The sequence below is a fragment of the Cervus elaphus genome, chromosome 18, assembly GCF_910594005.1.
Source record: "Cervus elaphus chromosome 18, mCerEla1.1, whole genome shotgun sequence".
NCBI lineage: Eukaryota > Metazoa > Chordata > Mammalia > Artiodactyla > Cervidae > Cervus > Cervus elaphus.
Window position 1 is genome coordinate 39,787,106 of NC_057832.1, and position 13,031 is coordinate 39,800,136.

The following is a 13,031-nucleotide window of genomic DNA, read 5'->3' on the forward strand; positions in this document are numbered from 1 at the left end:
AGGCAGGTAATGAAGCATTTGCACAAATGTAATTACGTACAGCAATTCTGACAGTTCATAACACTGCATTAATAATCACTACAATTAGTTCTGATGATGGAAGCAATTTACAGCGCGTCACATGTATAAATAATGGTGCATTTCCTGCATATGTCATTATTATGTATTAAGGATGCCACCTTGTTGTGACTTTCTCAGTAATGTTCCCCTTGATTTGAAGTTAAAGGTAGATGAATGATTTTATTTCGTAGCTAAAATGTGTTCTACAGATGGGAATGGGAACGCTTCATCAAGAACATTTGTGTAAACTCTTACAAACTCAGTGATTGGATTTCAAAAAGGACGAACCGTTTGTAAGGATTTTCTGGCTTAGTCCTCATAAGGGGAACTTTTTCCATTAAGTTTCAGTCTGTTAAAAGTGAGGTATATTTGTCCGAACCAACCAGGCATTAGGCTTTAGGTCATACTTGCTATAAAAGGCCTTTAAAACCATTTAACCAATGTTTCTATGTATAAATATTTTGTTGTTGCTGTTCTTTTGGTAACTATTGTTATAATTTTTGTTATCAAAATTTTCTTAAGCTCTCAAGATGGTTTGACCACTATCAGAAAATATGTACACGTTGTACGTAACATGGGTGTGTTCTGTCAAGGAACACATGTTGAATAACACTTGTTGTATTCAAAATAAATTGCTTCTGTATGGTATGTGATAGTTGCTATCATATTTAAAATTTTTGAAGTTCACTTTGAGCATATTTTGACCAGTTTAATAAACAGCATTTTGTGTTGATCTTAGCACGTTTTGTTTAAAATGTTGCAGGTAAAAATGATTATTGTCATAGTTCTGGGTGGAAAATTAAATAGACCACTTAATACTTTTATTTAAGTCCTTCATTCCTGTCCCAGGAGGCCAAGACCAGGCATATTACCCTATTTCAGCCACATCCTGTCCACAGTAGAGGTAGGAATGAAGTGGGGTAGGAGAGGCACTGACCCATGTTTCTCTCGGCTCTCACGCCCTGAGGCTTGGCAGCACCAGTTGAGCAGTTGACTCGCGCTGTGTCCTGCTACTTCTCCCGCGGGGGTCCCAGGATCAACACAGCTTCAGGTTTTAAACACTCTGTCTTGTCTCTCAGATGTCTTGACCCAAGTCATTCACCACATATCATGAAGCACGTTATTTGGGTTGGGGAATTAGGTTGACTTGCTCACATAGTTTCTTTGTACATGATGCCCTTTTCAAGAAGGTATACGTATAAACTTGGAAGTAGGCGTTTGATAGATGATCTTTCAAGTTATGTGGTTAGATGAGATCACCGTGATCTCAAGTGTGATGGAGAGATTTAAGATTAAGTCTTAGGGAATGCCAACAGTTACATTTTTTAAATTAATGTATTTATTTGTGGTGGTTCTGGGTCTTTGCTGCTCTGCGAGGTTTTCTCTAGTTGCAGAGAGCAGGGACTACTCTAGTTGCCGAGTGCAGGCTTCCCATTGCAGTGGCTTCTCTTGTCGCGGGGCACAAGCTTGAGGACACACGGGCTCAGTAGCTGCAGCTCCCGGGCTCCGGAGCACAGGCTCAGAAGTTGTGGTGCATGGGCTTAGTCGCTCTGCGACACGTGGGATCTTCTTGAATCAGGGATCGAACCTGCGTCTCCTGCATTGGCAGCACATTCCTTACCACTGGGCCTCCAGGGAAGCCCCCCCCATGGTTTAACTCTTATAAGAACTTTGATGTTATTCCATATAAATTTTATAAGTCTCACCATAGAGAAAATCTTGAATGTCAAGGTTGGAAGACTTTAATTGAAAATATCACTTGATTGCATTTAAGGTTGGGGATCGAGCTATGTAACTTCTGACTTTGGTTTTAAAAAGCCTCAAGGAAGTAGGAAGAAAAATTGTTACTCTGTAGCAGTACCTTTCTCCCATTCCAACCTGCTCAAGAAGACCTCTATTGAATAACAAGAAGTTCCTTTGTTTTTTTCAAGGTGTATCACCATGCCAAGGGAAGGATGCCAGAAAAATGTATATGTAGAAAACAAAATCAAGATCTGGGGGGAGAAAATCAATGATTAAGAAGAATAGATCTGTAGCTGCTTAAAATCTTGAGGGGGCCATGTATCAAATCATAATATATAGAAGGCATTAATTAAATGTGATCACAGAAATCAAGTTAAGAAATCCTATTTCCCATCACTTTCTGCTCTCTGGAAGTAGTCCATGGCATGGTGGAGGCAGCATGGTGCCTTGTAGCCACTTTTCTTTTTCATTCACATTGCGGTGCCTTAAAAGAAAGATGTATTTGAGGTTCATTTATTCAAATTCTAAGAAACCTGTAGCAAGTGCATTGGAATAGTTGAGGCAATTTTACTTGTTCTGTCACATCATGCAACAATTTGAAGGCTATAATTAAGTTTTTACTTGAACTGCTGGGAAGCAATATACTGCCCCCGAGGATATAAAGCTTTCTGTCTAGAAAGGCTTCATCACAAGCTGGCATGTTTTGCAAACCGAGAGGAAGCTAAAGGGTAGCAAAGAAGGGGCTTCAAACCCTGTGAAGCCCGGTAAAGCGGAGATGCCGTGGTTTCTGCATAAAGCATAGTACAGTCATTAGCTGCAGCCCTTAGGAGGGTCCTGGAGGCCAGCCATGCCGTAAACCGAGCCCTCAGATCAGTCTGTGACAAACTCAGTTGGTTTGCCTGGATTTCTGGAAGGTGATGGAATTCTCAGTATACCCCAAATTCAAACTGTAGAGTTTTTCTTTCTTTTCCTGAATCAGATCATAAAAACCTGATACAGATCAGATCGTAAAAGGAGGTCATCCCTCAAAAGCCGTATCAACCAACATGGGCTTCTCCTGGTTTGTAGATGAGGTTTTGAATGTATAAACATGTTCTGGGAATAACTCAAATTTGCTTTAAAGTCTTCATTAAAAGCTCAGTGTTGGGACTTCCCTGGCAGTAGTTAAAATTTGCACTTCCACTGCAGGGGGCGCAGGTTCAATCCCTGGTTGGGGAACGAAGATCCCACATGCCACGCAGTGTGGCCACAAAAAAAAAATTAAGAAAAAAGCTCAGTGTTACTGAATATTTACTGAATGTATTAACACACACGGAAAATAATTCTCAGCCAGTTCAATTCTAATTGTCGGACCTCTTTTAAATGCTTCTGTTGGTGGGGGCTGGAGGATTTGCTGTCAGTTGACTGAGGCCTTTGCCCTGGCCCCGGGAGTGAACATTTGCCTGATCCCCCCAGGTCCCATGGGAAGACCTCCGCTACCTCTTTGGTGAGATCATGTATGGGGGCCACATCACAGATGACTGGGACCGCAAACTGTGCTGTGTGTATTTAGAAGAATTCATGAATCCCACTCTGGTAAGACATTTTTTAAAAAATCATTTCTTAGAGAAGATAATTCTAGTAAGAATTGGTTTTTTTGCCTTTTTATTTCATGGTGGATAATAGTTGAATAACAATGCTGTGTTAGTTTCTGGTATACAGCCAAGTAATTCAGTTACACATGTACAAGTGTCTATTCTTTTGCAAATTCTTTTTCCTATTTAGGTTGTTCCATAACAATGGGCAGAGTTCCCTGTGCTATACCGTAGGTCTTTGTTGGTTATCCATTTTAAATTTAGCAATGTGTACGTATCCATCTCGAACTCCCTAACTATCCCTTCTCCCCATCCTTCCCTCTGGCAACCATAAGTTTGTTCTTTAAGTCTGTGAGTCTCCTGTCAATAAGTTCATTTGTACATGTCTTTTTAGATTCCACATATTAAGGACATCATATGATATTTCTCTTTCTCTAAGAATTTTTAAAACTGATGTCACTATGTTAATAGTCCTTGAATGTTACTGAAGATTCTTGGCCTTTTGTGAATATACTCTGGCCCACCTTCCTGGGAGTCTGGAAATTTGCTAAAAATGCAGGATCTTGGGCCACATCTCAGACCCATAAGATGAGAATCTGTTTTAACATGACTCCCCCCACACACACACATACACACACACACACACACACACACACACAGAGGTGGTTTCTCTGCCCATAGGAAGTACGGTCACATGCACAGCCTCACTGTATTTCTGGAATAACCCTGTGAGTTACACAGAACTGACATTGTCACCCCATTTTAGAGACGGCAGCAGGGGCATGGTGATTTGTCCCCAGCCACTCAGTTATGACTGGCAGGGGCCCCAGCCATATGTATCTATTTCTAGGCAGATGTATTGATTTCAATTCAGGGGCTCTGATGTGAGTGAAATCTATAGTTTGTTCTCTGTTGCAGAAGCCATGGAGTATTCTAAATTTTGATCACTGTGTCCTAACTAAATATGTGCTCAATAAAACTGCAGTGATTTAAAAAGACAGGTCTTCCTTCTGTGAGGAAGGGGCAGAGCCCCCGGTTCTGCAATATAAAGAAACCAGGTACCCTTTTTTCCCATTTCTTATCTTACTAGCCCTTTGTCTGTACAGACCAGATACCTACATGGTTTGTGCCTGGGGCTGGGTTTCCTGGAAAACTTATTCAGTTCTTGTGTTCCATACTGAAGTAGGTGAAAGTGGTAGCAGGTTCATGGCCATTTCCTGATTATTTCTTAGAAATGCTAAGACACCCTCCACCATGCCATTTCTATTCCCACTTGGGCAAGACACCAGCTGTGTTTAAAGCAGTGCCATGTATTTTTTAAAATAGTTTGAGCAGCCTATTTATAATTTCTTGAGAACTTCATCTCATAAAAGCATGACACCTTCCTCAAAAGTCCATTCTAAGAAGAAATATGATCATGTGTTAGAAAACATGGTGTATTGTAGTCTCATATAGGAAACTGAGGACAGTTTTTTTTTTTTCCTGCTTTTAATAATGTGGAACGATTTGGGGATGGGGCAGGGAAAAATATACTTCCCTGCCATGTAACTATGACTTGTTTCTTTTGATTGTGAGTCTCCTGGTCTTTCCTTAGTTCTGATGAACTGGGTTTCACAGGTCAGAAAGACACTTTCAATTCAGCACAGTCGGAAGTCGTTCCTCAGAGGTGGTCTGGGAGCAGGTTACCATGGAGATAGGAAAGCTAAAGAGGGTCGGGCCTGCCACCTTTACCTGCCACCTCCGAATGATAGTGGAGGTCAAGGGGCAGAGCAAGAAGCTCTGTGGTCCTGGCCTGAGGATGAGGAGTGATCCCTATTGCCAGCTGAGATGGTCCATGAACCTGCACAAGGCTGAACACCCATTCACGTAACTGGAAAAGAAAGGTCGAGGGTGCAACCTGAGGGGCATCACTGGTGTGGGTGTTAGCCCTTTAGAAATACAGGTAGCCGCCCTTCCCGGCCAATCTGGTGAGGCTTTCAGGATGGAGATGCTTGTTTGCCATCTTCCCTGCTCACCAGACGGCACTGCCCCTTCTACTCACCAGAGGAAGGGAAAGCTCTGACTGGTTTGGTGGCAGAAGCTGTGAAATCCCAGTTACTTTGTTCTCGTGCAGATGTTTCCCGCTCACGCTGTTTACGTCATGAGAGACTTAAGTTGACACTGCAGCATCCGCAGGATGTCTTTTTGCCACTTCTCATGTTGGTTAACGTACTTGACGATTAGTATCTTTGGTTGCACGGACACCTGATCGAAAAGTTACCCATGGGTGGTCTAAGGTTTCAAGTTCCACCGCTCAGAATGTTTTCATTGACTTTGTCCTGTTAGGGAAGATGGATGAGTTTCTTGTTGGGTAAATGAGGTGGCATTTAGAGAGGGCTGATGGCATGTCCTTCAGAAGGTTCCTGGCTTAAAAAAGAGAGAGAGAGAGAAGGTTCCTGGCCAAAGTTAGGGAATTAGAATTAATACGATTCTCTTATGTGAGGTGCACACTTGGCAATGCTAAACAAGTAGTACAGTAAATTACTTTTGGAAAATAAGGTATCAGGTCATCTGAAAGTTGTCAGATATTAACAATCATGAAGTTGGACTTTGAAGTAAAAACAAAACTCGGGTTCAGATTCGGTTCTTTTGTGTCTGCTGTGCAGTTGTGGCTACATCACTGAACCCGAGCCTCTGTTTCATCATCTGTGGAACAAGAATGGCCCAACTCATGGGTTCACTGTCAGGCTTCAAGAGTGCTAGAACAAAATGCCTAATAAATGGGAAACATTTTTACTATTACAGAGTATAAATTTTCATAATGTATACTTTGTACTTGACTGTACTTTATATTTAATCAGCAGCTATGACAATGGAAGCCATTTGTTAAATTTTATCAACCCCTGCTCTGTGCCAAGGGTCTGTATCACACAGTTCATGTGTATTGTCTCTTCTCACTGCAGTCCTGCAAAGTAGATACTGTTATCCCAGTCATCACAGAGGAAACCCGGATTCAGCGAGCTCAAACAGTTGCACAAGTAGCCAAATCAGGACTTGAATTCGCAGCCAGGCTCCGGATTCTCTGCAGCCCCCTGGCTGGAGTGCTGACTGTCAGCAGTCTCGGGGCACGTGTCACAGACGGACCTCCATCTGCCCTGTGCACGGGGGATGGCACAGGGTGGCTACTGGGAGGATAGCCTTGGACGGTCCTGGAGACCCGAACCCTGGTCCTGGTTCTGCCACTAGCGTACTGTCCAGCTTCGTGCCAGCCCATCCTGTGCCTCAGTATATTCATTTGTGAAATAAGAGTATTGTCTAGAAAATCACTAATGTACCCTCAAGGTAGAAAACATGCTTCAGCCTTGAGAAATTTCCCTCCCAGACTTTGGTGCCAGGGCCTTTTGTTGTTATTCTTTTTAACTCAAAAGTCCACAAGCATATACACTCATTTAGACTCACGGTGAATTGGGAGCTTCTATTCATAAACAGGGCTCCTCGGAGAGGCGGTGGAGGAGGTGAGCCTTTCATTAATTGCCAGGAAGAAGGTGAAAGAATGACAATCAAACAGACTCAACAGAATGGCAGGATCCTGGCTTTCCCAGTTCCTGACGATTCTACCCGAGCGTGCCCTGCGCTGATTTCTGCAGAGATGACTGGAGTTCTTGATGATTTTTCATAATGCGGAGGCTCATTCTCCCTGAGCACAGTTCCACTGATTCTTTCTCTTAAGATACTTTGTTGAGATATAATTCACGTCCCATAAAATTTACCAGTTTCAGTTGGACAATCCAAAGGTCTTTCATGTGTTCAGTTATGCAGCCATTGCCGCAATCTATTTTAGAACATCTTTGTCACCCCCAGAAGATACTCTGGACTCATTAGTAGTCAGTCACCATCCTGTCCTCAACATCCCCCACTCCCCAGCCCCAGCTGATCACCAATCTTTCTGTCTCGAGATTTGCCTATTCTGGACATTTCACGTAAGTGGAATCAGACAGTATCTGGTCTTTTGTGTCTGACTTCTTTCACTTAGCATAATGTTTTCAAGGATCATCCGTGTTATAGCATGTATCACTACTTTATTCCTTTTAGGGGCCAAATAATATTCCAGTGTATCAACACACTCTATTTTATGTATCTGTTCATCAGTTGATGAATATTTGTGTTGTTTTGGCCTTGGGCTATCATGAATAATGGTAGAATAAATATTCATGTGTAAGTGTTTGCATGGACATACATTTCCACTTCTTTGGGGTATATACATAGAAATGAAATTATTGGATCATATGGTAACTTTATGTTTAATATTTTGAGGAACCAACAAACTGTTTCCCAAAGTGGCTGCATCATTTTATAGTCCCACTGGCAATATATGAGAGTTCCATTCTCTCCACATCCTTACTGTGGGTGTGAAGCAGTTTTATAACACTGTGATTGTGTTTTGCATTTCCCTAAAGACTAATGATGTTGAGCATCTTTTCCTGTGCTTATTGGCCATTTGTGAGTCTTGTTTGGAGACATGTTAATTTAGAACAACTGATTCTTTGAGGTGTAACAATAAGCTTATCAAACTCTCTCCCCTAAAGGCAAGGCAGATGGCCATTGTGCAGAGAGAGTTAGAGTCCCATCAGGGAAAAGCAGCTTTTCATAAAAGCCCTTATATGGGATGGGAGAAGGCTTAGGTGCACAATCAGGATTCCTAGCGCTCATTTGAGTATGTTCACATCTTCACAGTTTTATTGAAGGAGAACTTAAGTCCCTGTGTGAACTAAGCCTCGCTTATCATGTTGTACTTGTTTGACATCACAGTAGGGACCTACAGTAGGACATTCTCAAGTTTTGTTTTTCCTTCTAGAAAATTAATGTGTACTTGAGATACTCGTCTCTTTCTAGGGCGCAGGAAAAACCGAAACTAACGTTTGCAAAAGGCTGCTATGTGCCTAGCTATTTGTGTGCATGTGTGCAAAGTTGCTTCACTCATGTTTAACTCTGTGCAACACCATGGACTGTAGCCTGCCAGGCTTCTCTGTCCATGGGATTCTCCAGGCAAGAATACTGCAGTGGGTTGCCATGCCCTCCTCCAGGGGATCTTCCCCACCCAGGGATGGAGCCTGCCTCTCTTTTGTCTCCTGCACAGGCAGGCAGGTTCTTTATCATTAGCGCCACCTGGGAAGCCCAGCTATTTGTATACTTGTCATTGAATTCTCATAGCCACGATCATTAGGTTGCTGTTATGAACCCCACCCTACTGATAAGATTGAAACTCAGATAAACAGTCATTTTTTTAAGGCCACCTAACCACTCAAAGATGGGAACTGAACCAGATCTATCTGGCTATAAACTTAATCCTTCCCTTTGATTTTGCTGTTTTCCTTGGCTTCACTCCTTGTCCAGTATACAGAAGGCCCTCTTCACACACTAGTAACCAGACTGCCTAAGTCTTTCCAGAAAGCGTAGATCATTTGCATTCCTGCCCACATTATATGAATATGCAGTCACACACATGTCCAGTCCCCGGGCATTTTGAAAGTTCCAAATGATTCCATGGTTTGGTTACTTTCTCTCTTGAAACTCTGTTTTTGGCTGTACAGAAAGATAATTTAGCTGTTGCTCTTAAAATTTCTTGTAACTAGTGAAAACTAATAGGGAAAACCAAGTCCTTGTTTGCAGGGATAAATTCTGGCTTGGATATATTTAGTCTAACATTTGGTTTTCGTATTCATATTTTGTGCCCATGTTTTTATTTTAGCTAACATATCTATCAAGTAATGGTGAGTTTAAATCTGCTTCACGGTTCTGTTTTGGTCATGGTGAATCGAGTGAAGTTTAAATGTTGCTTATTTTGATATATAAATATGAAATGGTAGAAAATCTGAATACCTGAATAAAACAAACCAAATGAATGGATATAGTTAATGAAGATAGTCCACGATGCTCCTTTTCATATTTATTGGGTCAAGGTCTGTTTCTGGTAAGATGAAATACTGGATAATTTCAAAATTCTCTTGGTACAAAATAAAAACAAAAATGCTGACTTTAATATTTAAAAAGGCTTTTGGAATTCAGGAAAGCAGATGTGTACCACCATCCCTAAGGACGTGGGGCTGCAGGCTTGAGAAGGCAGGGACGAAATGCTGACACTCACTGACGACATCGACATGACTGTGTAGAAAATCACACATATTTTGTCTCCATTAGACTGTGAGTTCCTTAAGAACTACATTGTATGAATCTCTTGTACCTCCACAGCTTATTGGGGTACACTAGGTGATCTGTTCAAATGATGGAATGAATTAATGAAGTCACTTTGTCTCCAGGCGATAGTGAGACCAGAAAACATAAAAATACACAATTGCAGAGATAAACCCCATTTTCAGAAAACAAAATAATAAAATAATAATAAAATTTTTAAAAATCTAGGCATAAAATAACATTAGGTGATAGTCTTTAAAAACTAGTATCCCCTGTGCATTTAAGTGCATTTAGACAGAATTTACAGCAAGAGAGGTTGGGAAAATTAAACCCAAAGTATAATGGTCCCCTGGGAACTAAAGAACAAATCAGGGAAAAGTATCAGAGCATATACTGAGTTAACGAGAAAGGTATAAGTGCTTGATTGACACTATTTATAGCTGGTTAGAGACGGAAACCCATAAATCCTTTTTTAATTTTTTTAAATTGGGGTGTAGCTGCTTTACAATGTTACATTGGCTTTTGCTGTACAAGGAAGTGAATCAGCTGTGTGTATCGTATGTCCCCTCCCTCTTGGACCTCCCTCCCATCCCCCTCCCCATCTAGGTCATCACAGCTGTGCTTACATTTTGAAGCACTGCATTCTAACATTAGACGTTCTGGTATTGCTGTTCACCTCGCCTTGGTTGAGAACATAGAACATTCTTCCAGGTAGAACATATACCTTTGTCCCAGCCTGAATGAAGGGGTGGGAGTGATTAATGCCTGATGACTCCAGCCTCTTATTAGGCAACTATAGAGGGGGTACCAGTATGTGCCTCAGGTCTACAAATCCTGAGATGAGCTACACAGACTGCCTTGAGAAGCTCAGAGTCATGGGGAAGTCACATTCATTTGAATTATAGTGCATACTATCCTATAACATGTTCATTACACACACTCATACACCTTTTTTAAGATATGCACATATAATCATGCATGCTTACAAAATCCATATGTATAATATATAAAATAATTTGAAGTAGTATTGTGGAAAGTACTATGAAGTCATACTAAAATGAGTTCAGAATTAAGATTAACATCAAACATAGGCCTGGGCAAGGTACTCTGAATCCTCAATTTTCTCTCTGCAAAATGGGGATATATAGGGAGAATCAATGACTGCAAACATGTAACAGGGTGGCCAGAACTCAGTAGATGACTCAGCACCAGTCCGTTCCCTTTGTGTGCATATATGTCGTTACCCCTTCTAAGGGATAGATTCAGGTGTGTTCCTTGGACTCCTCCACAGAGGTCAGCCAGGTACCATACATGGAGCAAAGTGATTGATTACAAGAGGGTCATGAGATACTGTGAAGAGTGTGCCCTCTAGCTAGCACTGTGCTGTTCCCTAGGTGTTTAGGAAGGGAAGACTGATGTCCACTTCAATTTGGAATAACTGGCTTTTCCTTTGGGCTTGAAGATTGATGATGAGCTGATGCTGGCACCAGGATTTGCAGCTCCACCCAGCCTGGATTACTCAGGCTACCACCAGTACATAGAAGAGATGCTTCCTCCAGAGAGCCCAGTGCTGTATGGCCTCCACCCGAACGCTGAAATTGAATTTCTGACGGTCACATCCAACATGCTGTTCAGAACCTTGCTGGAGATGCAGCCCAGGAATGCAGTGAGCAGCGAGGAGCTGGGACAGTCCACAGAAGACAAGGTAGAGAGCCGCTTTTTTCTTTTCTGTTGAGGTGTGTCATATGTGCACTGATGCACACTAATCCTACGTGCACAGCTCAGGGATTTCACCTTTGTGTACACACATAACCACTACCTCCAGCACTCCAGGACGCTTCCCTGGTAGCTCAGCTGGTAAAGAATCCACCTGCAATGCAGGAGACCCTGTTTTGATTCCTGGGTTGGGAAGATACCCTGGAGAAGGAATAGGCGACCCGCTCAAGTATTCTTGGGCTTTCCTGGTAGCTCAGACAGTAAACAATCCGCCTGGGTTCGATCCCTGGGTTGGGAAGATCCCCTGGAGCAGGCCAAAGGTACCCTCTCTCCTTATCTCTGTCACCACAGATTAGCTTTCCCAGCATTTTAACTTCAAATACACGTGCTCAGACAGGATGTACTAGTTGACTAATGCGCACTCCTTTCGCTACACATTACATTTGTGAGATTCATCCACATTATCGCATGGACTGATGGTTAATTTTTGTTTAGTATTCTACTATGGTGGTGGTGATGGTTTACTAAGTCGTGTCTTACTCTTTGCGATCCCATGGACCGTAGCCCACCAGGCTTCTCTGTGCACGGGATTTCCCAAGTAAGAATACTGCAGTGGGTTTCCATTTCCTGCTCCAGGAGATCTTCCCAACCCAGGGATCAAATGCACATCTCCTGCATTGCAGGTGAATTCTTTACCATCTGAGCCAACAAGAAGCCCAGTATTCTACTATGTAAATATATAATGTTTTATTTATTCCTTCGATGGCGAATGGGTGTTGGGCTTTTTCCTAGCTTCTTGCTAGTATGACTGTCACAGCCATGAACACTCCTGTAGAGTCTTTAATCAGGAGACAAGGGTGCCTCCCAAAGGTATCTTCTCATAATACTCATTCCTTTATTCCCAGAGGTAGAACTGTTGGCTCAAGGGAGTAATGTTCAGCTTTAGTGGATGCTCCCAAACCTTTTTACAAAGTAGTTGTACTTCCCCCCAGCAGTGTGGATGGTAAGTTCCAGTTGTTCCTGCTCCTTGGGGTCTTCTAAAGAATAATATTTCATTGTGGTTTTAACTTTGCATTCCCTCAGTTAAGGAATAATATTGAGCATTTTTCCTGTATGTTTATGGCCATTTGGATATACCTTCGTGTGAAGTACTTGTTCCATTTGCTTGTCAAATTCTAATTTGGTTATCAATGTCTATCTTACTGATTCGTACAAACTCTGTATTCTAGATATGTGTCATTAAGAATATGTATTGCAAATTTCTTCTCCATATGTGTGGCTTGTCTTTCATACAGTATGTTTTTGGCTCTGTCATTTTATGAGTGTCTTTTTTCACCTTTTCTTGGGAGGCTAGCATTATTCTTTTGAAGGAATTTATTGCTGTAGAATATGGGGATGAGAAATGGACATCAAATAATTTTTTTACCTTTAAAATCTTGTTTCTAATTAAAAACCTGAATTTTTAAAAATTTTCCCCAGTAAATTAACCTTTTTTCTTTCAAAAATTACCAATCAAAGATGCAGTTTGTGGGAACAGAGTAAACATCAGATCTAATTATAGAGAGGTCCCAGGAACTTGCCATATTATTTCTTGAAATTTTTCAGCTATTTCTTGAAATAAGCCCATTAATTGAGACATTTTATAATTTAGATATTTTGAAAAGAGATGCATGAGAAAAATTCATTTATTTGGGACGATCTGTAATGTTAACAGGGACTTCCCAGGTGGCTCAGTGGTAAAGAACCCGCCCGCCAATGCAAGAGACG

At 41.6% G+C, this 13,031-nt stretch overlaps 1 protein-coding gene across 1 annotated transcript in view; it reads left to right on the forward strand.

Annotated features, from left to right (window-relative positions):
• DNAH11 (dynein axonemal heavy chain 11) overlaps nucleotides 1–13,031 on the forward strand; it is a 350,658-nt gene that overhangs the window by 327,963 nt on the left and 9,664 nt on the right. Inside the window, exons 76-77 of the mRNA XM_043872240.1 lie at nucleotides 3,259–3,378; nucleotides 11,011–11,253. Of these exons, the coding sequence (XP_043728175.1) occupies nucleotides 3,259–3,378; nucleotides 11,011–11,253 (363 nt within the window). The remainder of the gene's footprint in view (nucleotides 1–3,258; nucleotides 3,379–11,010; nucleotides 11,254–13,031) is intronic.